This window comes from Glycine max, chromosome 10, assembly GCF_000004515.6.
Source record: "Glycine max cultivar Williams 82 chromosome 10, Glycine_max_v4.0, whole genome shotgun sequence".
Classification (NCBI taxonomy): Eukaryota; Viridiplantae; Streptophyta; class Magnoliopsida; order Fabales; family Fabaceae; genus Glycine; species Glycine max.
This window is the reverse complement of record NC_038246.2, coordinates 45,085,201-45,111,526: the sequence shown is the minus strand read 5'-3', so window position 1 is coordinate 45,111,526 and position 26,326 is coordinate 45,085,201. Positions and strand designations below refer to the sequence as shown.

At 34.7% G+C, this 26,326-nt stretch overlaps 3 protein-coding genes and 1 pseudogene across 8 annotated transcripts; 2 read left to right on the top strand and 2 right to left on the bottom strand.

Annotated features, from left to right (window-relative positions):
• The first annotated feature begins 243 nt into the window (after nucleotides 1–243).
• Nucleotides 244–10,570, top strand: LOC100815340 (putative 1-phosphatidylinositol-3-phosphate 5-kinase FAB1D). Of its 4 annotated transcripts, none has more exons than XM_006589401.4 (13): nucleotides 244–528; nucleotides 1,825–2,124; nucleotides 2,232–2,265; nucleotides 2,350–2,994; nucleotides 3,473–3,617; nucleotides 3,689–4,030; nucleotides 5,017–5,862; nucleotides 6,106–6,422; nucleotides 6,812–6,938; nucleotides 7,086–7,223; nucleotides 7,727–9,127; nucleotides 9,334–9,603; nucleotides 9,991–10,570. In XM_006589401.4, the coding sequence occupies exons 2-13, from the start codon at nucleotides 1,884–1,886 to the stop codon at nucleotides 10,303–10,305; spliced, it is 4,821 nt and encodes a 1,606-aa protein (XP_006589464.1). In that variant the 5' UTR covers nucleotides 244–528; nucleotides 1,825–1,883; the 3' UTR covers nucleotides 10,306–10,570. The 4 variants fall into 4 exon arrangements, with proteins under 4 accessions (XP_006589464.1, XP_006589465.1, XP_014618814.1 ...); XM_006589402.4 differs by having other exon boundaries at nucleotides 244–533; XM_014763328.3 differs by lacking the exon at nucleotides 2,232–2,265 and having other exon boundaries at nucleotides 245–528.
• Nucleotides 10,571–12,701: 2,131 nt separating this feature from the next.
• LOC100792831 (multifunctional methyltransferase subunit TRM112 homolog A) lies at nucleotides 12,702–14,771 on the bottom strand. Its single transcript, XM_003536344.4, has 2 exons — nucleotides 14,609–14,771; nucleotides 12,702–13,364 (listed from the first exon to the last, which is right to left on the bottom strand). The coding sequence occupies exon 2, from the start codon at nucleotides 13,315–13,317 to the stop codon at nucleotides 12,949–12,951; it is 369 nt and encodes a 122-aa protein (XP_003536392.1). The 5' UTR covers nucleotides 13,318–13,364; nucleotides 14,609–14,771; the 3' UTR covers nucleotides 12,702–12,948.
• Nucleotides 14,772–15,943: 1,172 nt separating this feature from the next.
• LOC100814815 (probable arabinosyltransferase ARAD1) lies at nucleotides 15,944–20,055 on the bottom strand (annotated as a pseudogene).
• Nucleotides 20,056–21,338: 1,283 nt separating this feature from the next.
• On the top strand, nucleotides 21,339–26,318 carry PTP1 (tyrosine phosphatase 1). 3 transcript variants are annotated; one of them, XM_006588448.4, is made up of 9 exons: nucleotides 21,339–21,723; nucleotides 21,817–21,913; nucleotides 21,999–22,081; nucleotides 22,208–22,348; nucleotides 22,426–22,560; nucleotides 24,129–24,277; nucleotides 24,379–24,520; nucleotides 25,767–25,845; nucleotides 26,030–26,318. In XM_006588448.4, the coding sequence occupies exons 1-8, from the start codon at nucleotides 21,529–21,531 to the stop codon at nucleotides 25,833–25,835; spliced, it is 1,011 nt and encodes a 336-aa protein (XP_006588511.1). In that variant the 5' UTR covers nucleotides 21,339–21,528; the 3' UTR covers nucleotides 25,836–25,845; nucleotides 26,030–26,318.
• The last annotated feature ends 8 nt before the right edge of the window (nucleotides 26,319–26,326 follow it).

The following is a 26,326-nucleotide window of genomic DNA, read 5'->3' as shown; positions in this document are numbered from 1 at the left end:
GATTAGCCCAAAATCTAGCGTATGTAGCTGTCAGTATAGGGTACACGCGACCCTCCAAACAACTACTAACAAATAAATAACTAACATCCAATTTCCAATTTTCCATGTAACATTTTCTTGTAGATAAGAAAATTTTGAAAATATGAAGAAAAATATAAAAAATATTTTTTTTTTTGATATTTTTCGGAGGCAAGCAAATAGAGTGGTCCCACACAGGTAAAATTTTCTTCGTTGTGTTTTATTCTTTTTCTTCTTCTTCTTCCTACTTCTTTTCCTCTTCACACAGTTCTCTTGTTTTTTTTCTTCCATTCAGCAATTCTTCCATTCTTCATATCTCTCCTTTCTCTTGCTTACCCTCTTCTGTTTCCTCCTAAAAGATTGCGACTTTGCCTATGTGGCTCGGTTTCTTTGACTCGTTCACACCAAATTCTTTGCTTATTTCTGAAAACAGTGCAATTTTGTGTCTTTAGGAGCTCGGATTCATTTGGGGGTCACATCCTTGTATTTGTTCTTGGGTTTGCTTTGACGGTAAGGTGTGCATTTCTTTCTATTTTTTTTTTAAATTTCAAATTATGGGCTCTTATTTTAAGCCTTGATGGGAGCGGAAAATGGCAGCTTTCTTGATGAATTTTGGTCTAACATGGAGGATTTGATTGGAAACAGAAGATTTGATTGAGTGCTTTGTCTGATTTTTGTGGATCAGTCTTGTTTGGTTTCCTTTTTTCATAGTAATGTTCTTTCTGCTTTGAGCTCTGATTCATTTATTCACTACTGTTTCAAAGCTGTGTCTAGCTGTTGGCATTGCTTGCCATTTTAAAGTTTCCAATTCTAGATTTTGGGTTCTCAATGCTTTGTCAATGCACTGTTTACAAATGAATCTGGAATTGTAGTCCTTGATTGAGTTTTGTGCTGTCTTGTGTTTTAATTTATGTGTGGCTAATGAATCTGTGTCGTCCCAGTTGTTTTTACTTTGGTACCAATTCTTTTGATCTTGTATGGGTTGTTTGCTTTTGTTTGGAAATTAATATCACCAACATATCACCTTAAGTGGATGATTTTTTCTTTTCTTTTTTGCACTGTTAGACTAGCAATATTTTCCTTATTCGTTCTCTCGATGGAAACTGAGCTTTCCTTCCCGCAAGCTTTGTTTGATTCAACTTGCTGCTAAGTTGTTCTGTATTTCCTTTCCTGTGTTTATTGCATCAATCCATAAATAGGGCTGATTTTTCTCCTTAGGTGCACTTCTTAAAATGCTTTATCATTTTCGTGTAGTCCATGAATTTCAACACTCTCATATCTTACCAAGAGGCTTCCTGTCTTTCTCTCTCTCTGAAAATGTTTTCCATAAAATAAAGTAATTAGCATAAGCAATGATTTCTAATTTTCTATGATCTTTTTATGCTCCATGAAACACTTAGGGTCTTAAAACAATCATTTGATTCTATGGTTATATAAGAGCGAATATCTGTTTGATATAGGGTGCTATTGTGAATTCCGGCTTATATTTATTTAGTTAGATGATGCTTTTTCCTCTTTCTTTTCATTCTTTACATGTTACAGTTTTTGTTTTATGTACACATTTTAATTTGAATATGTAGTGTTTGATAACTATTACTTTACTCAAGGAAAAGTGAACTGAAATTGAATTTTATGCATCTATATATATATTTTTCTTTGGAAGATTTGATTTATTCTAGTTGGTCTATATAAGGAGTAGGAACATTATTATATTGACTTTTTGGTGAGTTTTAATGAATTAGTTCAATAAAGAGAATTTTTTTTTGAAAAACTCACTTAGTACTCATATACTTTTTGTTGTACCAGAATAAGTGATCAAAATCAGGCCTCTTTATAATATAGTTTCTGGATCAGTGTTGGATCGGATGTGTAGTATGTGCCGTTATTGTGGTGTGGGCTTGTCAGAATCAAATTTTGACAACAAGAAACAGGGAAATGAGAGTAGTCTAAAGTTGAATGGTAAAGTTTCCATTAGGCCTTGCAAATCTTGTGGAGAGAAGCTAGAGCGAGCAAATGCGAAATGGCATAGTACAAGTCCTTATGCAACACCACTTATCAGTCCAACTACGTCATTGCTAAGTACTGATAGCTGTGTCTCCACTTGCAGTAATTACTATCCTCCTGTCCTCATTTTATAATGTTGATGATATTAGTCTTATATCACAAGATGGTCTTTATATAACCCAGTCTTTCTTCAATATCTGATATTTCAGGTGAGTTTTCAGTTGATGTGAACTCATGTGATAGGTACTTTAGCTATGTCCAAACAGAGGTGTGAATATAATGCTTAACTCAGCTATGCTCAAATACTTGCTTTGTTTCTTCTATTAGGAATAGTCAAGAAGAAAGTTCAGTTGAAGGTGTTGTGGAAGAGCTTGATTATAAGTTGAATGGTTCACCAAAAGTGATGGAAAACAATAACAACAATGAGGGTTACACAGTGAGAGATGTGGAGATTGCACAAGGACATAACTTTCAAGAAGTAAAAGCTGATTTTTCTGAAGAACCTACTGCATCCTCTGCTGCTGAAGAAGCTGAATATTCTCTTCCTGATGATTTGGATGTCCAAACTTGGGAACCTCCTGAGCCAGAAAACCCACAGGATGATATGGAAAATAGTGTGACTTGTAATGACGACGATGAAGACCAGGGCCTAGGGATTGCAAACTGGGGTGAGCCTACCTCTATGAGTAGTTCTGAGAATGAATTAAGTGGGAGCTATAGGTTCAAAGAGGAAAAACAAAGAGCAATGGAAGAAGTAATGAATGGGAAATTCAAGGCACTTGTTGGTCAGCTTCTTAAATCTGTGGGAGTTTCCTCTTCTGATCAATGTGATAAGAGTTGGGTGGACATAGTTACATCTTTATCATGGGAAGCTGCTTCTTTTTTGAAGCCTGGTGCCATTGGAGCTAATGCAATGAATCCTGATGGATATGTTAAAGTGAAGTGCATTGCTGCTGGTTCCCGCAGCGAAAGGTAAAAAAAAGAAATAGGTTATTAAGAATTTGCTTTCTGGTATTTCTATTTATTGTTTGTATATACTTGCACTAACTGGTAAGGACATGGTGGTATATTTATTTAAGAGTTTTTTTTTTTTTTTTGTTTCAAATGCATAATGGTATTATGTTACTATGGTTAGGCTTTTGAGAATTCATTTTGCATTATGTTATTTTTAAGGTGTTTCCCCCCCTTAGCTATTTAAGAACTTTTTTCAAAAATTCTTTTCCATATTGAACGACATATAGAGTTCAATTATTGTGACGTTTTCAGTTTGACATTTCCTTTAGCAATATGTTTCACTTGTTTTACTTTGATATTTTTTTCCTACTATATTGAACTCATAGGAGTCTTGCCTGTCTCATAATCATTTAAATGAAAATTGAGCATATAAAAATTAACATACAATTTTATGAGTCATAATAGCAAATTTTAAAGAAAATATTTTGTGTTGTAGTCAACTGATCAGAGGTTTGGTCTTCAAAAAACATGCTGCTCACAAGCATATGCCTACTAAGTATAAAAATCCAAGATTATTACTGATCAGCGGTGTGCTTGGCCATTCTATCAATGGGCTGTCCTCATTTGACTCCATGGACCAGGTTACCTAATTAGATTGGATTCTGTCCTTATTAATATTCCATTCTCTGGCTGATTATTTTTTCGTTTATAGGAGAAAGATGATCTGAAATCTAAAATGGATCGTATAGAAATGTGTCATCCAAATGTTATATTAGTGGAGAAAACTGTTTCTCGTGATATACAAGAGTCAATTTTGGCAAAGGGAATGACACTTGTGCTTGATATGAAGCTTCATCGTCTAGAAAGAGTTGCATGTTGTACTGGTTCACCAATTTTATCATGCGATAATTTGAACGGTCAAAAGCTAAGACACTGTGACTTTATCTATTTTGAGAAGTTTGTGGAGGAACATGATGCTGTTGGTGAAGGAGGAAAGAAGCCCATCAAGACTTTGATGTTCATTGAGGGCTGTCCTACACGTTTGGGCTGCACGGTATGCCATTACCAGTAACTTAGAAACTCTGGTTTCTTATTTATTCTAATTCTTAATCTTCCAAACTATTTAGACGGATTCTTCATCTTTTGTGACACTGTAAGTTTGTATGTGTTTATTGACATATATTTATTTGAAAGCACATGTGCTTGAATAGTTTAGCATTCTGTCTCTTTAGCATGCTATGATTATGAAGCATCAATATAGATGTGGATACCATACTGCACTTACAGGTGTGTTAGTGTATATGACAATATATTAAATAATGACACAGCACTTTTTACATATACTGATGCTGGTTTTCACTTTGAAAGGAAATGTTAGAAAAATATAAAACCATTTACGTATTTTTTCCTAACAGCTCAAGTCTCAATGAGTTTTCTAGTTATATTCCTAGTCAATGTTGGACATCTTAACACATGCCTCACATCCAGGATTGGACATCTAGAGCCTCAAGTTTTGCAGGTTGAACATCTAAGGGTGGCCCAATATTAAGACCAGATAGAATTTATATAAAACCATTCATGTGTCTTCACCTAATAACTTAAGCTTTTGAGATAGTTGATTCATGACAAAAAATAAACTGCATATCATATGGTTGTTGTATACTATGGAGCATGTTGTTAAACATTAAAAACTACTAATGCTCTCATTTTCAATGAATGGATGTTTCCATATATCAGTATAATGCCTGACGAGTATTTTCTCTGACTTTGGTATACAAGAAATTTTAAACAATTTTTTCTTCATAGTTATCAGTGTAGCAGTAAGTTAAAATTGGCTTGCAATCCTTTATTTCCAAACTGCTCCTACAGGATATTTATTCTCCACCTTGTGCTTTGTTAGTTATGATGTTTATGGATTTTGGCTACCATCATCTGCCATGATATGAATGTGAAATTATAGTTTATGGCCTCTCTTCCTGAAAATGTTTTTTTATCTAGTGTTTTGGATGTTATTAACTTAAGTTTTACCTGCAATTGCAGATTTTACTGAAAGGTACACACAGTGATGAACTGAAGAGGATCAAATGTGTCATGCGGTGTGCAGTTGTCATGGCATATCATTTAATCCTTGAAACCTCCTTTCTTGTTGATCAGAAAGCAATGTTCTCTACCATTCCTGCTGTGAGTGTAGCAGATATCTTGCCAACTGATAAAAAATCCTGTGATTTAGCATCCACTAATTCAAGCATTCCATCTCTTGAGTATTCTGCTGAGAATGGAATAGTTAGTACTGATATTCCCATATGCAATGGACTTCATGAAAACAACATCAATGGTTTAAACCTAGGATCAGAGGAGTTTTCTCCATTCTCTTGTGAACCATATAATCCAGCCGTATTTTCTGGGTTCTCAGCTATTTCATCTTCTCTTAAAAAGGTTATGGGGGACAGTTTTCCCTTTGCATCTTCTGCTCCTTATCAATCTTTATCAGCTTACTTTGGCTTCAATGGAAGGAAACCTGACGGTCAGGTTAATGAGTCGATTTCTGTTTTAAACTCTCTGGAGGCTGATGAAAATACCATGATGGAAGCAAAAAGTCATTCTAATGAAGTGAAGTTACTTAATGGTGGACAATCCCTGTCTTCACCTGTGCATTTAGATTCCAATGGGGATATAAGTAAATATGATGAAAATAATAGAAAAGAACTCCAACGTAAAGATGATATCAATGCAGTGTTGGATTCTCAGAGTATTTTGGTCTTGATGTCTAGATGGAATGCCTTAAGAGGGACTGTATGCCAGCAAAGTCATTTTTCACATATTATGTTCTACAAGAATTTTGATATTCCACTTGGAAAATTTCTGGAGGATAACTTACTCAATCAGGTTTTCATTGCTTTTTTCTCCCCCTTCATTGCTATATTTAGTCGACTAATGGTAATCATATGATAGAGTGTGATTCTAGATAAGTTCATTTAATAAATCTATACTTATGGTTGACAAGCATGTTGGAAATGAAGTTTTCAAATGCAATATCATTTTTGTGTGTGTGAATTTGTGTATTTTCTCTGCAAAATGCGGTTGGACTGGGTTTATGTTCTAACTGATTGTTTTTTGTTTTATATACAGACAAGACTTTGTGATGCCTGTCAAGAATTGCCAGATGCCCACTTTTATTATTATGCTCATCACAGTAAGCAGCTTACTATCCAAGTTAAATGCTTGCCCCAGGAAAAAAGTTTGCCTGGGGAGGCAGAAGGGAAAATTTGGATGTGGAGCCGTTGTCGAAAATGCAAGTCTGGTTCTACAAAGAGAGTGCTGATATCCACCACTGCCCGTAGTTTATCATTTGGAAAATTTTTGGAGCTCAGCCTTTCTTACTATTCTTCTAGCAGAAAATTGAGTTGTGGACATTCTCTTGATAGGGATTTTCTCTATTTCTTTGGGTAAATTGGTCTACATATTCCTTTTTATAGTATAATCTGCTCTGTACTTATTTATGTTTTTGTTCAACATGTTCAATATTTGATTTAAAGAAACAGATGTAGTGTTTATTAGCATGTCTACCTTGACTTCTAAATTCTATTGATTATGAATTAGGCTATTTAGTAACATTTAGTTGATTTCATTTTGTACTAATACAAATTTGAAGTGCTACCCAAGTACTTTAAGATTTGGGCATGAACTTCACTGTGCTCAAGTATGTTTATTTTTATATTGTGCTCTGTATAGGCGCTATGACTTGTGGCTTAATAACATAAGGAGGGTTGGCAGTATGTTAACCTTGCGTGTTATCTACATTGATGCTGGGTTTTTTGTCTTCCTTATCATGCAGATTAGGTCACATGGTTGCAATGTTCAGATATTCTTCTGTTGCCACATATTCTGTGTGTATGCCTCCTCGAAAGCTGGAGTTCTGTGGTGCAATAAGACAAGAGTGGCTTTTGAAAGAGACTCAGAATGTATACTCCATATTAGGCTATTTTTGTATAGATATTTCTTTGATTTGTACTGGCTGAAATATTTTGTATACATAGTTGGGCATAGTTATGTTCTTAATTCTAATACATTCCCTACACTAAAATTACCTATTTCCCCCCCTGTTTAAGGTGTATATGAAAGGCATAACATTATTCACCGAAGTTGCAAACTGTTTGAAGACAATACAATTTGATGGCCTTGGAGGATCAATTAGAGATTTGTCTGAAGTTGAGAAGATGTTCAAGCAAGAGCAAGAAGAATTCGAGGTTAGCTTTCTGTTTGGAGAATGATTTAGACATTTTTTTTTTGACAAGGAATCAACTTAAGTCCTAATTTGAATGTGCTTCTAAAAGTTGTGAGCCCCAAATCCCTCTTTCCTACCTATAACCTCAAATTTGGACATTTGTTTAATATGGTATGCCATAACTTATTTAAAAAGATTCTCTTTGCATTATTAATAATGAAAATAACTAAGATAATAATACATGGAATGAAAGTGACATAAAGTCTAATAGAAGTAATACCTAAAATTTTAAAATTTAATATTGATATTACGATAGCTCTAGTCAGAAGTTTCATTGCCAATGCAAGATTTAATTTTAGTGTAATTTATGGTCTGGAAAGATTTAATTTGTCACTAGTTATACATTAGTTTTAGATTTTCATTTCGTTTGATTTCAAGTTTTCCCCCTTAATGAAAGCTTTGTGTATTGTGATTAGTACGATTACTGATGTTCTCTTCCTTTGACTTCTTGTGTTATGATAACAGGCAAACATCAAGACTGCTGTTGCTAAAAAAGGGGATCCAGACCAGGCTGCCTTCAAACTTCTCAGTTTAAACCGATTGATGTGGGATCTTTTGCTTCAATCCTATGTGTGGGTCCGGCGCTTGTACCCATTACACTCACCTGATGGTTTAAGACTTGAATCTGATGTCTCTGAGAAAGTTATGCATGAACATGATTATTCAAAGGTGGAAGGTATTGCTAGTAGAGAAACTGGGTCTATGGGTAATTTTATGGAAGATGGGGATGCCAATGTAAAAATTATGTTTGGCTCATCTGTGCAAGTAAATGAACTACCGATAAAGGAAATTCCTATCAGTGGACCTTTTCTAGAGTGCAATGAACTGGCTGATCCATCTAACGCACAGAATGAGAGGATACCGATTGTTGATGATTTGAGATCAAGAAGATCTTCTGACCAAAACTTGAATTTGAGTCTGGATGTTATACCAACTCATCTTGAAGTAGGTGAAAACTCTCCAGTTTCTACAGATATTCAAACTAATCATTTGGTTGCTGATTTAAAGGTATTAAACAAAATTTCTTCCTTTCATTCACCAATTTCCAACATGCTGGATTCAAATGATTGGTTCTGGAAGCCATTTGCTGACATTCGACAGATAGGCATAAAGGAATTCCAGAAAAGATTATTGCCAAAATTTGAATTTGTAAGCAGCTCTATTGCTGAATATATACCCACAGCCCATCAATTAATCACTGAGGAAGGTACAAGGTTGCATATCCCTCTCAAGACTGACAATCATGTTGTGTCTGACTTCGAGGGTGAACCCTCAAGCATAATTGCTTGTGCACTGGCCTTATTGAAAGATGCATATGAGGTGTCAGAAATTGATGATGAGGATGAGAGAAACGAAAGTGGAATAACTTCAAACTCAACAGAATGTTTGCATGGCTTGACCAATGGTGCTGCCTTAACTTCTTCACACTCATTTTCAAGAAGTTCTTCAGATTCAGATTCTGTGCATTCTGCAGGAAGCACTTCTTCAGAAGAGTCACGAGCCTCTCGTGCTACAGAAAACCATAGCATAGAGATTGCTATGGGTTATGCTAAATCACTTGGGAGGGAAAAATATTCAGTGATATGTCATTATTTTAAGCAGTTCCGTGAACTTAGAAATTGGTGTTGCCTATCTGAGCTTGATTTTATTGCTTCTTTAAGCCGCTGTAGGAATTGGGATGCCAAAGGTGGAAAAAGCAAGTCCTATTTTGCAAAAACACTTGATGACAGATTCATCATAAAGGAGATTAAGAAGACAGAACTTGATTCATTTTTGGGGTTTTCTTCTCTGTATTTCAAACACGTGAGAGAATCATTTGAGTCTGGCAGCCAAACTTGTCTTGCAAAAGTCTTGGGGATATATCAGGTCGGTGAGCTGTTTGTTATGCATCTTTTTCTTTTCCATTGGGCAACTTTTTCTCCTGTTTTAGGCTTACATGTTGTTCCCTGAAAATAGTTACTAATAGGGAAACTAAAAAAAAAATGCTATATTTTCAGGAACCAAAAATATATTTAAGCCACTGCTATATTTTCTGGCTTCATAGAATTTTAAGCATTTCAATCTCAATACAGGTTACTAAAAGACACGTTAAAAGTGGAAAAGAGGTTAAATATGACCCCCTCATGGTGATGGAAAATCTTACCTACAATAGAAATATTACTCGCCAGTATGATCTTAAAGGTGCTCTTTATGCCCGGTACAATTCTGCTGCTGATGGAGCTGGAGATGTTCTGTTGGATCAGAACTTTGTGAATGACATGAACTCGTCCCCATTATATGTCAGTCTTAAAGCAAAGCGTTATCTTCAACGTGCTGTTTGGAATGACACATCTTTTCTGAATGTAAGTCTGCATTACAAGCAATATGCCTATAAGCACAACTTTTCTCACTGAAATGTATTTCTCTGGACCAATTTATGTGCTAAAGATGGGGTATATACTTGGTAGGATGGAAAAGAAGGATATAATATAAAAGGAAGGGGCTGAAAATAAAATTGACAATTTATTTAACTATATTTTCAAATATGAGAAATTGTTGTACCTTCCCTTCATTTTTCCAATTTTGCATTACTAAAACACTTGTAATCCTCACCATAACTGGTATTTGTTTCTAAATTTTAATATACATGATGTTGCCCTAGTGTTCATATTTTTCTTGAATTTGTTCTTGTTTTGGACTTATTTTCCTGCTCATCTTATTGTTTATTTCCTTGTTTGCTCTATGTGCAGTCTATCAATGTGATGGATTACTCCTTGCTTGTTGGAGTAGATTCTCAGAAGAGCGAGCTTGTCTGTGGGATCATTGATTATCTCAGGCAGTATACGTGGGATAAACATCTTGAGACATGGATGAAGTCTTCACTTGTTGTGCCAAAAAATGTGTTGCCGACTGTAATATCTCCTAAAGAATACAAAAAGAGGTTCAGAAAGTTTATGTCTACATATTTTTTGAGTGTTCCAGATCACTGGTGTTCCCAGAAATCCTCCAATCCTTGCAAACTTTGTGGCTCAGGGGAAGATGACCCTTCTCAGCAAAAGCCCTAGCACAAGAGTGCCAAGTGGTTTCTCTGTCCAAATCTTTTTGATTTAATTTCTCAAAAGAAAAAAAAATACAAATTGAGAATTTATGCAAGTAGTTAGCAGTACTGTATATAGACAGTCAATATTGATTATAAACCTAGCCCCCTGCTATTCTGCGATTTTTAGCGAATTTCTAAGGATGCTGTCATACAGGTCCATCCTCTCCCAGTATATGAGATGAGTAAATTTTTGTAAAGCCTAAGGTAAATGTAAAGGTTTATTTAATCATTGAAAAGTACAGTTGCTAGCTTTCCTTTGTACCCCTCCCCTATTTTTTTTTTTTGCCACTTTACAGACTAGAGTAAAAGCACATGCTTAAATTGTTTTCTTAATCAGATTGTTATTGATATTTTTCAAAACAGTAGTGTTACATGCTAAACAAAAAGTGCAAGTTAGAATTTGATAAGAAATATGCTAAATTGCATAGAATAATGTGATAGGAAATAGGAACTCATAATAAGTGTGCCAACTTATATAAAATATTGTATAAAATCGTTTTGGCCGAGTAACATTTTTTCCTTTAAAATTTGATTTAAGGAGGGGTGGAGAACTGGAGATTCTGAAGCAGTCAAGAAGGATACAGTTCGATTTTCCTCCCTTGTGATGTTCAATTGTTTATATAAGTCAACCGAAGGGGACATATAAGTAATGAAGCAACGCTTTGAATTTTATTTTTTTTTTCTTTTCAAGTTTCATCCCAACTAGTTAATGGATTTATGGAGAGTGACTACGGATTTCTTAGGTGACATGTGACATGTGACATGATGGTTTCAAATCCAACCTGAGGAAACTAATTAGATTAAATGAGTGACGCACTAAAAACAATGGTTTCGACTGTTATAGAGTAAGGATCATTAGTTGATAATTTTTCGATTTTTAAATGGAGAACTTACATTAGAAGAATTTTGAATCCTAAAAGTAGTGATTATTAGTGAATGCCAAAAAAAAAAAAAGCAAAAAGAGATGATTCATTTTTATTTTTTTTTGTTAAATATGCTTTTGATCTTAAACTTATAAAAAATGCCCCGTCTTAAGTTTATTCTGTTAACATTTTTATTCTATTGTAATCAAGTATTATGGTTTAAGTGATGACATAAAAATCACATAGATTGCATGACATTAATTAATAAAATGTGATAATTACATTTTTTTTTGATAAATTATGTTTTTATTCTCGTCTTCTCATTCAATAATCTGAGTGTCTCAATTATTTATAAAAATTCACTTTGATCCCTTAATAAATTTTTTATTAATCTTAGTGTTTCAACTTTTTTTTTACTGTTTCAACTATTATTAGTTATTGTCTTAGTTCCTTCCATCAAATATCATCATTAAACAATGATGTGATAATCATGTGACTTGTCATGTAATTTATTAATTTTATGTACCAACTATCAATGGCATGGTGAATGTTGTCGATTTGAGAATTTGAAGTTCTGATGGTGTAAAATTGTGAGAAAAAAAATCTTTTTTAATTCTTATATTTTTGGTCAAAGTGAAAGATTCTTGTGAGAAAAAAAATCTTTTTTAATTCTTATATTTTTGGTCAAAGTGAAAGATTCTTGTAGTTTATATTGACGGATTTGGTTCACAAACTTTAAAAAAATAAGAGACTAAATCTGCATATTTCTTAAAGTTTGAGAATTAAATTCATCTATATGGAAATATAGGAACATTGACCATATTCAACTAAAATTATAAAAGACTAAATACAATTTTTTTTACTTTTAAAGAATTTAATTTTAATACACCAACAGTGCATAGCATTTTTACAACATCATTCATACATAATCATGTAAAATAAATTTATTGATTTTTATAATAATAACCTTAAAAGTCATTTCAAGAAAGATGATTCTAATCGTTTGATTTATAACTTTTTTTACACAATATGTGACAATTAATCTCAATTAAAATAAAAATTTATTTAAACTATTTTAATAAATTTTTAAATATTTCAACAAAATATCAAGGAAAGTGCTCTTCACACAATTTATTTAGTGGCACACAATTGTAAAAAATGGCATTATCCCAATTCAAATGTTCGTCCAAAATATAGTTTGCATGCAGAGTCATTCACAGGCGTAAACATTGCCCAAGCTAAAAGAAAATTCCCGCCGAAAGTTATTGCTATATTAGGAAAAGTATATTTCCACAAGAATTTTCATTTCCAAGGAAGGAACCTGAAAAAAAAATAGGGTCAAGAAAGACATGACTACCTTGTTTCTTCAAACATAAAAATTAACGCCAATATTTCACTGTGAAAAAGTTATCAGACTAAAATACCAACAGAACCATGTAAACATATCAATTCAAGTGCAAAAATAATGAAGTGAAAATGAACCGAGTAACACACTAACTCACGGTCAATGGCAACTAACTTCTACACATAAAATCCAGCACATGCTCTGTCAGCTGAGGAATGATCTCGGCAAAACTATCCAAGAATAGCCCGGCCAAAGGATACAACATTTGTCAACAAAAAGAAGGGTAAAATTGACACCCACAACTATAAATTTTAATTGCAGTTCCATTACCAGCATTCTTAAATAGTGTCAAAAAACCTAGTGCCACTAAACAGTTGAAGGTGATGATTAAAAACACAACTCAGACTTCGTCCTCATGAAGAAGCATATTCGGAATGCCCTTGCTGACTGGAAAACGTCGTCCAGTCTCAGGGCAAACAAGGGCACCTTCTTCAAGGTCGAGTTCCAAGAGAGCATGGTGAAACCTGTTCAGAAATTCATCAGAATCTAGCATGGAAGAGTTGGCCTCCTCAGGTAGTTCAGTATATCCCATTGCCCGCGATGCATCAACAAAAGCCTTCCAATCAACCTTCTCAAACATCTTTTCCAGAAACTCACTGTTCATTTCCATGGTCTTTTCCATCACTTTCTCTGCTTCAATGCGCAAAGGAAATCCATTCACCACACCCTTTATGTTCGATGACAGCATGTTATGTGTTATAAGTCTCATCTTTATCAACAAGTCACAATATCAGCAGCAACACTTGGCACTTAGCCCTACAAGTTCAAAATACAAATAAACAACACAATCAAGCATCCCTACAATACATAATCCCAATGAATCAAGTTTGTGTCAGGTTTTAGTGGCTGCTACATGGTTTTTGAACATATCACATGTCTAGGCAAAATGAAAATGAATTAAATTATACCCAAGACAAGAATCTTGAACAAAGTACAATAGAAAATGACAAAATCAGCATGTTTAAAGTCTAAACACTAAGCCAAGCTACAATATCAACTACCAATGCTAATTTTTTTTTTTTAAAAGTCGTTATGCCCAAACCTATGGTTTACAATTTATGCCAGTATTACCTAATTGGCCATCATTATCACATATTGGTAAAAAGTTGTAACAACCTTATAATTAGTATACTTGTTTAGCAGAAATAGCATGGATTTTAACATAAAGAAAATGTGAATCTCTTTGGCATAGCCACATCATAACTTGAACCATTAATTTTTTTTTGCATAACAAAAGCTTGCAAATACCTAGATTATCTAGAGAAACTGGGTCACATTCACATACAGCATCGAACAAGACCACTTTCAAAGTAACTTGTACATCACAGTTCACTATTGTTTTACATAATTCAATTCCTTATGCTCAATTGGTCTTTTATTTCCGTTGCAATTCAAAAGAAATGAGCAAATACATCCAAAGCACATTCCAATTCAATTCTAGCTATACATTCCTCTCACTCTAAAGATAAATTGAACTATTAAAATGCCAACACACAATTATATGGCCACTATAGTTCCATGCACCAAGTCCTAACATAATCCACTTTGAAACAGCAAACCATAAAGATACCAACTCAAGTACAAACAATGAGTTCACACTTCACAGGCCACGTAGCTATACAGAACATACCTCATCAGACCATTCAAGAAGGTGTGTACGAACAGAATGTTGGTGCTCAAAACAACAGGTCAATGATACAGATTTTCAGAAAACAGAATTGATGAAACAACGTATGCAGAAGCCACAACACACACACACACACACACACGCGCACCTTTTACACTTCAGAGGATGTAATTACAGAATTTACAAGACAAGGGACTTGTAGGCGGAAAAATTGGAGAACACGACATGTACCAAAGCTCTAATAGTTTAGGGTTTTTTGTCCTCTTATGGGTTAATTAATTCAAGCAAGAAGCTTTGAATTTTGATGCCCAGAACCCTACCGAGATAAAGAGAATCACCGTGCTAGACGAAACAGAAAGAGAAAGAGAAGTACCTGACGGAAACGCGACGCTCCGGCGAGATGTGACGGTGGCGGAAGACGTCGACGGCGGAGTGCGAAGACACAACGCTGCAGTGTGCTGTGGCGGCGAGATGGTCTGTCTGGGTATTGGGTGATGAGGCGGTCTAGGTTCTTAAAAGGTTTACGAAAATACGAATTCTTATTTTAAATTAGATTTAATTTAAGATTAAAGGCTGATTTGGTGATCTACGCTATCCTATCTTACTGTAAATATACTTTTTTTTGCATTGATAGCATATGATAATGATATAATTATTATATATGATAATTTTTATAATATTCAACTTATGATATAAAAATATATGTATTATTATAAAAATTTAAATTATATTTTTGACACAAATTTAAATTATATTACTAATTAAAATATTGAATAATTATTTTTTTAAAAAAAAAATCAAAAATAAAATATATTTTTAATCCTTCTAAAATATGTAAAATTTGATTTTAATCCTTCTAATTTTAAAATATGCTAAAATATGCCATGAGTCATTTTTTATTTTCTATCTAAAACACTTCTTATCTCTGTAAAATGTTTAAACTACTTGGAAAATCAAAATTAGACAAAAAATGACACATGACACATGACACATTTCAAAATTAGAGAGTGACTAAAAACAAATTTTTAGAGGGAATACAGTTGAACATATTTTAGGGGAATTAAAAACATATTTTATCCTATATTTAAATAATAATTATAATTTTGAAAAACTTGTATAGTGGTGTGTAGTTCTTATGTGTTTCCTTCTACAATGATTAAACGTGATGAATCCTAATTGTTGATTATTGCCAAAATTTGAATCCTAAAGTGAGCATGAGTAAAGAAAGCAATCCTAATCGTTGATGATAAAATCAATGATTGATGTTTCAATACATCAATGATTTGTTATGCATGTGAAAGTAATATCCATAATTATTTTCTAATTAATGACTGTGATTTGTTACTTGACCCTTTAGAGAAGCCAGATCCATTAAGGGAAACTTGGACGTTAGGAGGCAAGTGTAGGTGAGGAAATGTATGATAGGGTAAAGAGTTGGAGTTAAAAGGAGTTTGACAATGATATATATGGTAGTGATAGTAGTAGTGACAAAGAAAGAGGGGAGTTGTTATGAATTATGATTGCGCAAGTGAGAGAAAGAAAGGCCTATAGTCAATGATAAGCACACCTTGGCCGATATACAATTGCATCTTGAAGACTAACTTCTACACCATACATGAAAACATATCAATTCAAGTGCAATAAGAATTTCTTTAAAAACTAACATCTGCACCATACATGGAATCATACTAATTAAGTGCAATAAGAATGAAGCAAAAATGAAATACCGAGTAACACATTACTGACGGTCAATGGAAACTAACTTCTACACCATACACACAAGTATCCCAGTATCTAAAGATTAAACGCCCCTCAACCCCAAAAAAAGAAGAAAATGAGCCCTTTTGGTACAAAATTGAACCAGATATTAACCCATATCTCAGCCCCTTTTAAACTGGAAAAATATAGAACTACTTAAATTCAAGTACAATGACAACGCCTTGGAACTGACGCACCAGGTGGTTTTCTTCTCTCTCGAATTATGGCTTCTTTTATCATTGACAGTTTTTGGTGAACTTTCTTCCATATATGATTCACTGCACCATCCACAGGTATTGGTCCAATACCACCTGGATGGCCATTATCATAGACAAAGATGGGCTGTACCTGAGCCATATTTTGGCGGAACCTGTCTTTCTGCTCTTTGGAAAAGCTTTGAAGATGATTGCCTAGCCAGCTAGGTTTCCGGGCATCATTAACTGCTGGAAAAACAGAAAATTCTGCATAATCCACCATACCTTCAAATGGAAGCTCGATGATGTCGCTGACAATGACGGGTATACAAAGACTTTGAATTGCATCAAAAAGTCGGCATGAAGTGGGTGTATCCCCAGCTGGATGCAGGCAAAACTCTGATGTTCTCATCCCTTTAATTGATTGCTCTCGCCCAGTTGCATTAGGGAAGCCTTCCTCCATTATAACACCAGGTTCACTAACCAATAGATCCCATAACTTCTCTCTGATTATACCTCCCTGTAAATTGAAAGCTTTGTCAATGAGATAAGCATGGAACTATATTGAGTTAGGTTTTCACAATTAGAAAGACCAGTATAACCATATTCTGTTGGATGAGTATAAATATGAATTATCAGTTTCTATTTACAATAAAACACAGTGGATTAGCTTAGTTTCTTATTTGATCATGAGAAAAAGCAATCAGAGAATTCACTCCAACTCTCCAAGGATGTTAAACATTTATCACCAAGATTATGCTATAGGCTTTTTATGATAATAAAATCTTTCAAAGTAGTCCCCCAGTTGCCAAAATGAATAAAAATTGATTAAAAAATTAGACATATTTTCCCTAAGTAAATTTCACAGGTCATATCAATTTTTAATAGATTAATAAATTGGTACTTAATACAGTAGCAGACATCCTGTGTGGTGGGAATCGATGTCATGGGTGCACCTGGTGGGTGCTGTCCCGCAGCATCCAAGACAACATTTTCTCCAACACATTTTTGGAGTGCCGGAGGGAATGAAGACTAACAGATGGATATGGTGGTGACTAGCACTGACATGGACCATTTGGAAGCAAAGAAATAACATTATTTTTTCCAATGATACATTTAATGCAAGAGGGCGAGCCCTGGTGCAGCGGTAAAGTTGTGCCTTGGTGACTTGTTGGTCATGGGTTCGAATCCGGAAACAGCCTCTTTGCATATGCAAGGGTAAGGCTGCGTACAACATCCCTCCCCCATACCTTCGCATAGCGAAGAGCCTCTGGGCAATGGGGTACGAAGTTTTACATTTAATGCAAATAAAATTCTGGATGACGCTATTTTCTTGTTATGGACATGGCTCAGACACTTGGAGAAGGGTTTTGATATTCACTATAATCAATGGTCATCCAATCTCAGCGAGGGGTTTGCAAGAAATTGAGGATAGGAAACTATAGTAAATATATGTAATACATATTTATATATCCATTATCTGGTTTAGGTCAAACATAAAGTCTGATCTGAAACCAGCTTGAAGGTGTAACTTGTACTTTTCAGTACCACTGGTACTCAATTAATATATATATTATATTTTTGCTGATAAAAAAAAACAGTAGCAGACATCCAAAATGAATTCTCATAGGCTTTTAACCAGTTGATTCATGCAAAAATAAATAACTATGGAGTGTCAAAAGGTAAGGTCTTGTGTATGTGGTAGGAAATGTTGGGCCTACTCTTGTTAACGCTAACAGTTCTCAAAGAGCAAACCATACATTTAGAACAATGAAAACAATTATGTACCTCCCACTAAGAGATTTTTCAGTAAATCAAAATGTCATTAAATAGTTATGAATCATATTTGCCCAAATGGCAGATATGATTAATACTTCCAATGCATGTGGGAAACCACATATGATGAAAAGTAAAAACCAGAATGCTCCTCATATTTCTATCACAAGCAAGCATTTTACTAAAAATCTTGTAAGTGATTATCTATATCTAATATTCTAATGGCATATCCCCCTTTTTTTGTGAAAACACAGGAAGAGAGTAACATCACAGGCATTATCAACTTCGTGTGCAACTAGCATAAGAAATGACTAAATAACTGAATAAATGCCTTCTATCTTGGAGACAGGGACACTAATATAATAAATTCTTATCAGTTATCACAAGGCATGTCCAAAACATGAGCGAGAGTGTCTTATAATCAGAGACAGCAAGGAGAGATCATTTCGCCTTAAAAACTTCTGAGCAATGATACTCCTTAGAATACATGAAGCCAACACAATTTTTTTTTTCCTGAAAAAAACTGACAAAAAGCAGACACACGGATCTGCTCAAGTTTGGAACTGTCTTCAATCTCAATTTTTCTAATAAACCATATCCTTGATAAGATGGTATCACTACACTCCAGAGCTAAATTTATCTAAGAACATATGTATCCGGTTGATGTGAAAATCTCATAAAGAAAAAGTAAATCAGACAAAAAGAACCACTTAACAAACTTGGCCACTTACAACGTCGACTGCATTTGTGTGCAATAGCAAACTACAAATTCTGTCTTGGTAGGGCATGTATTTTTATTACTATTAAATTGAAATAGTTAATGGCGGGGTTACCATTATCCTTTTTGTGGGAAGGAATATGTGTTCCTAAAAAAGCAATTTATCCATTTATTCGGGGTCTTGAAGGGGCATAGAAACACATAAGAACTCTTGAATTGAAATGGAAAAATAGATGTAACTCCAGGCAAAGCACCACCCTTCATTTTCAGTCTTTTTAAGAATATGTAACCGCAACAACTGCAATTTAAAACCTTTAGACAAGTGATGAAACATAAACACTATCTAACCCGGTGCCTATGTTTAGCTCCTTTAAAATACAGAAGCTGGTGCCGGACCTTGTTTTCCGACAAATCCAATCTGGGCAGCAGATGCATGTACGGCACAATGACATCTTTAATCACAGAAACTTGCGTGTGCGGAACCACATCACTCTCGCCACAGTTTGAACCACCACCACCTCTGGACCAACCACCAAAATCGCCACCGGGTCTGCCAAACAACGCTTCAGTTTTATTTTAATTTTAACACCCCTGACAAGATTCAGCCAACGACCAAACAACATCATAACATAACCCCAAACACCATTACATCACATTCAAGGGAAAGGTCGCAAGTTCGCTCCCCTCTTGCTAAAAAAAAATTCAACACAAAAGAAAAAGAAGGGTTTTTGCAAAACGCACCGGTTAGCACAAACACGTGGTCACGTCCGCCGGAGCGGTTCCAGACTTGGGTGGATTTAACGGCGTCCACGACCTGCCTCTGCCGCTTGTAATCGTCGTTCCCGTGCTTCTTTCTGAAGGCGCCTTTGTTGGCGCTGAGCGTGGCGAAGAAGGGGACGAAAACGACGTCGGCGAGAAGCGGGTCCAGGACGCGTTTGGTAAAGGAATTGGCGCGGTGCTGGGGAGGGGTGATGAGGTCGCCTGTGATCCAGTACTCGGCGCTGTACTGTTTGATGAGAGGGTTTTAGGGGTAAGGGGGGATTTGAGCCGTCCGCAACTAAGATTGAATAACCATTTATGCAACTCAGAGTAAAATTCATCATAAAAAAGATAAAGGTTTTTGAGTACTTTAAAATTAGCATATTGAAGAGACGGGCTCAAATCTTTAAGTTGACAAGTACTCATGTGGAGCTCTGAAAGTCACAAGTTGAAGCCAATTAGTTTCCTTGTGAAGATCGAGGTTGAGATATTCCAAGGAGGAAATGTGGGAAAGCCATGGCCATTTAAGACTATGGATGGGAAATTAACTTACTATTCGTTAATTTTTTTTTACACAAATCCACTTCAAAGTCTAACCTTATGCCGCAAGATCATTCTGATTTAGTTAGCAAACTTTTCAAAATTATGCTTGATGAACTCATTAAGGAGATAAAGAAAGGAGAAGTTTTTGGCAAAGTTAAATCACGTATATAATTTTTATTCTATCTATTTTAGTGAAATCTTATGAATCTATCAATTGCTTTCTATTTTTTTAGTAATTTATCCAATTGATTTTTAGAAGCGTGGTTTATCACATGCTCATATTCTTTTGTTTATGTATCCTGATTCAAGATATTTAAATACAGATGATATAGGTATAATCATTTCATCAAAAATTCTTGGCAAAGATCTTGATCCATAACTGTTTCAAGTAGTTACATATCTGATGATGCAAAAAGGCAAGTGCTCAAAAAAAAAATTGTTGATATTCCACTTCTATCGATGAAGATGGTTACCTGTATATATGATATATGTATGAGGCGAGACAATGGTATGTCAATTAAAAAGAGTGAGTCATTTTTATATAACAGATATGTGGTTCTTTACAATAGGCATTTTCTGTTGAAGTTCAATGCTCACATAAATGTAGAGTGGTGCAATCAAACTCGCTTTGTTAAGTATCTTTTCAAGTATGTAAGCAAAGGACATGATCGTGCAACTGCAAGTTTTTTTTAGTCCTGGAAATGGAAAAAATGACTCACAGTGCATCAATGAAATTAATATGTACTATGATTAATTGCATATATTTGTCTGTGAAGTTTCTTGAAGAATATTTAGTTTTGATATTAATCACAAAGAACCTTCGATTGAAAGGTTGTGCTTTCATTTGCCTAATGAACAAACTGTGGTTTTTGAAGATGCAGATCCTCTTGATAGGGTGATTAATAATCCATTTATTCATAAAACAATTTTTTTTTACTTGGATGGATGCTAACAAGAAATGTCCTTAAGCAAGGGAGTTGTAGTACAGTCAATTTCCTTTGCATTTTGTTTGGAAGGACAAAGAACATGAATTTATAGATACCATTTTGGAGACAAGCATTTGGGGGTCAGGCCATTATTTACGGAAATTATTTGCAACTTTATTATGTGAAAATCAGTTATCAAGGCCAGAATATGCAGTATTACACTAATAATAATTATAAAAAATATATAATTATATTCAATCATTTATCCGCACAATTAAATCTCAAGTCATAATTATTTTTTTCAATTTTTTAGTGAATTAATTTACATCTTGAGTATATACTTCACATGGATCCGTCAAATAATTTTTTAGCGAATTATTTAGAACTCAAAATTTAATTAAAAAATACTAGTAATGACCAGGTCCTCCCATGCAAAAGAGTTACACACTAACACCCATAATAAACCTGCAATTATTATATAGCAACATAAAAACGGAAAGACGAATTATTGCGTCAAGTTCCACTCTATATCCATCGTCAACAGTGAAGTGCGAATACTCAGCAACTGGAGCTGGGGAACCTTGTCTCTACTCGCTCTCGTCCCCGCCGGAGATCCACCATGGCCGGCAACCCCGCCACCACTTCCTCCTCCGCATTATCTCCCGAGAAATTTAATTTCAATTTCTCCCCCGATAACCCCTCCCGAATCACCCTCACTTCGGATCAGGTCAACCACTGCACCCAAGCCCTCAACATTCTGAAGGAGAAGCTCCACGCTCCTAACGTGATCACTCAGGAGTTCGCACACTTGCAGGTTCGCACCCTAATTTATTATTCTGACATGATACCCCTAACATTGAGCTCACTGTGTTGCGTTGCGTTGCGTTGTGTTTTTTTGTGGTTTCAGGCGAACAGGATAACGCCGAGCGAGATGAGGAGAAGATGCACCGTCGCGTATGACGACGTCAATTTGAGGAAAAACCGATACACCGACGTTCTGCCATGTAAATTTGTTTCCAAGGGCTTCATGTGTTGTTTTCGGGGTTTAGTTGGGGAAAATAAAATGAAATTCGTTATTTATTGTTTCAGTTGACAAGAACAGGGTTGTTCTCAAATCTAGTACTGATTATAGACCTGAAGCACAGGGGTATATCAATGCAAGCCTTGTCTCGGTACTATTTTACTTCTGTTTTTTTTATTTGATATGCTCTGAATGAAATTACTGTTTTGGAATAAGCTTTGGGGGGATTAAGATAAATTGTTATTTTGTCTTGCTGGTGCTTCTTCAACGTATGTAGACCTCCTCAGCTGGAAACGTGTCCCAGTTTATAGCCACGCAAGGTCCACTTCAACATACTTACGAGGATTTCTGGGAAATGATCATCCAATATCACTGCCCTGCAATTATCATGCTTACTAGGTTGGTGGATAATTACAAGGTACTTGTCGCAGTTTTTTCTTCCTCTTTGAATTTTTTTTATTTATTTAATTACATTATTTTTACTCTTTTCCATAGATGACAAAATGTGGAGATTATTTTCAAGCTGAGGATAGGCCTAGAGAAGTTGGTAATATTTCTATTATTGGTAAATGGGAGAACACTACTGAAACTTCACTCGTGCTGCGCCATTTGGAGGTGAACCATAGAGAGGTCAGATGATTTTCCACTTGTAATGGTTGAGGTGATTAGGTTATATATCTTTCTTTAGCATGCCATGGGTAGTATTTTTTTTTTTATGGAAGAAGATATTTGGGGAGAGGCCTATCCTTCTTGAAAACTTTATTATTTTATCTAATTCTTGACCATTGTTTATAATTGTGTTGCTATAACACTTCTGAGCTCACTCTAAAGCCTAGGAAATCATAACTTTTCTTAGATATCTTGCACTTTAATTAGGGGTGTGCAAAAACTAGTTCAGTAAAAAAACCGCACCGAACTGATTTTGAACTATTTTAACCGGTTCGGTTTTATATTCAAATAGTCTGATTTAGAAACTGGTTCAAAGCCAAACTGGTTTTAAATACTGATTATGAACTGAACTAGTTTTTAACCAATTTTAAACTAGTTTTAAGAGCCAAACCAAGTTACGAATTGGTTTTCGAACTAGTTTTTGAACTATTTTTTTCAAATAAAAAAAATATTTAAATGAAGATCAGTTTGGTTAACTGAACTGGTTTTGTAAAAATAATTCAGTTAACCGAATTGGTTTTATAAAATAGTGCACTCATTTTTTCTTGAACTAGTTCGGAAAAAAACTAATGCGGTTTAGGTTCGGTTACAATCCGGTTCAATCCGAACCGTTTTTTTGCACACCCCTAACTTTAATGCTAAACCTCAATTCTTTCCTTAATGATTGATTTATCTCTCAACTATTCATAAGTGTTGCTGTAACACCAGAAGCCGAGTGGCCACTCCAAATTTAAGGATGCAAGTTTAATGCATGATGTATTGTGCTCATGTTATTGCCGGAGAGGGGTGGTTCAAGAGCTAGATTATATTTAAAAAGAAGCAGTTGGCTCTTACTCTTGTTTTTTTGGAAGTTTAGGGTTATTTTGGTGCACAAGTTCACATATATTAAAATAAACGAAGATGGGTACTTTTGTCAACACAAAAAAAATGACATCCTTCAAAGTGATTCTTTCTAATTATAAAAGAATAACACATAGCTTTGCAAAGTTTTCTGGTTGAGTTGCTAGTTATTCTGCATATATAAATCTTCCATAAATAGGTGACGTGAGTTAAACTTTGAGGAACAACAAATACCATAAGTATGATGAATAAAATTTCTTTCTGTTAGTTGTTTCCTAATTTGGATTTGTTTTATCCTCTCCTTAGTTGTATATTCTCCCATTTCTTTCAAATAAAGTTTCTTTTTCTATTAGATAAAAATAACCCTTTCATATTTTTGTTTTTTAAATGTTCTGCATTCCAAGTGAAGTTGGGTGTGGGATCAAAAGCCTACTGGATATTGATTAATGAAAACTAATTTTTCAATTTCTAACCTGGTTTGGGCTGATGGGGGCAATTGCATTAATACATATCAGCCTGCAATATTATTCATCTCAAGCTATGTATCGTTTTTTTTGTATTGCAAAAATTCTTGTTTTCCCAAAAAATCTTGAGTTTTCATTTTAATTTTTGAAGGCACTCTAGGTTTCTCTCCATCATTAAGATTCAAGATGTATAGCATTCTAGTTCATATTTGCATATTGTTGCAGGTAGAAGATGCGCCATTATCTGTTTTGCATATTCAGTATCCTGAATGGCCTGACCATGGAGTTCCCAAAGATACATTTGCTGTGCGTGAAATTCTGAAAAGATTATACCATTTACCACCAAACTTTGGTCCAATAGTGGTGCACTGCAGGTTCATCTCATTCCTTATTCTTTGTTGTTCACTTCATGGCAGTGATGATGATAAATCACATGCATTGTATATATGTCTCTGAGACAAATTCTCTCACTCAGTGCAGGTATTGGTAGAACTGGAACATACTGCACAATTCACAACACAATTCAGAGAATAGTTGCTGGTGATATGTCTGCTGTAGATATTGCTAAGACAATAGCTATGTTCAGGTCCCAGCGTATTGGAATGGTTCAGACCCAGGTATCAGGATGTGCTAATTTAATATAAGTATGATTAATGAATTTACTGATTTTGTGTGATGGTAAAGAAGGGGCATATTGTTGCAAGGATTAAGGAACTAGGCTAGATAGTTAGGCAAGGAAGGATGTTTATACAAATTAAAGTTTGAAAGAACACTGTTCTCCTTCAGTGGAGAATCTATCAATAATCAATCCCTTTCTGTTGACAAAAAAGGAATATTTTATTACTCGGAATGGAAGCTCCTGTAGCTTCTGTTTTGAAACTAGATAAAAATGATAATGCCAGGAAGCTTTTAAATCTTAGAAATGTGCAGCAAGGAACTAGTCTAGATAGTTAGGTAAGAATGTCTCCACACTATTACTCTGGAGGAACCATGTTCTTGTTTGAAATTATTCGTTCTTATCAACTTGTTTATTACTAGGGACTGAGGCTCCTATTACGAGTTTTCATGTAGAATATAAAGGTAATTAAGACCAAAAGAAAAATAAAATTGAGGAGGCTCTTCTAACCTTAAAATAAGGGAAACAAACTTGGAAGATTAATTTCCAAGGGCTTGCACAGGCTGAACAGACTACAGAGGCATTTTTCATTTAAAAAAAAAATAAAGAAAACAGATGTTGAATGGACTGTGAAGATATAAGTATAACAATTGCGATACAGTTGACAACTTTCAACAGCTAATGTGTTGTCTGATTACATTTATTGGATACTACAACTAGATTAAGTTATGACCAAGTTATTATGCATTTTCCCCCAAAAATTGCTCATCTAATGGAATTGCGACTGTATTGAGCACAATCTTCCTAGCTCGAATATTATGTGGTTAGATTTTAATTAAATGTTGGAGCTTGGGGGCATTGGAATTAGGAAATTTATTATCAGCAAATTACTCTATAACCTCCTATCAGAAATTACATGACCTGTTTCAAATTCTTATCAGATAAATACCCCGTACTAAAGATTTTTATAGACATATTCCTCTTTTTTTTTTTTTTTTTTTTAAAGTAAAAACAAACAAACAAACGACTTATACCTGCTTAAAGGTAAAAATTTGGTTGTGGAGGCCTCAGTTTACCAAATTCCAAACACTTGGAATTGATCCCATTTAGGAGGTTTACAGTTTTGGCTTCCGATCCTAATATTCCTTGCCTTCGTCCCTAAATTTTGTAGCCATTAACCTAAATTATTATTATTATTATTGTACTACTTGCAATTTAAACATTTTGGCGACTATGCAATTTATCAGGATCAGTACATTTTCTGCTATAACGCTATCATAGATGAACTGGAAGACCTTGTATCTCAGCAGCAGTAGGAGTAGAAGGGTACATACTTCTTTTCTTTGTAATTTTTCAAATTTATAAATCGTTCAGCTCCTGAAATTCTTTTGTACAGGATAGGATTTGAATGTCAGTTTTCTGTATTCTTTAATTCTATTATATCCTTGTCAAAATTATTGTTTTGCGAGCTTGACGAATTGCTGTCTTGTGTTGTTTGATGTAAATCCAGTGCTGGAACTTGGAAGGATGTTGAAGCTGCTTGCCTCATTTTGAAGCTAACTATCAATTCTTCGAACGTTTTTATGTTCCTGCAATGCTCATGTTTTCCAGCAGCTGAAGTCTGAAACATTAGCATCTGGGAGATTTTATGAATTTCACCGAATTCTGTTATTCTCATGCTTTTTTGTATAATTGCAGGCAGGGAAAGCTGACAAATATTAACATCCTTTTGATTATATTGTTAGAATTCTATTGGGGAACAGAATGGCATAATGACTACAATAATGCATTGTCCCTCCTATTGCTA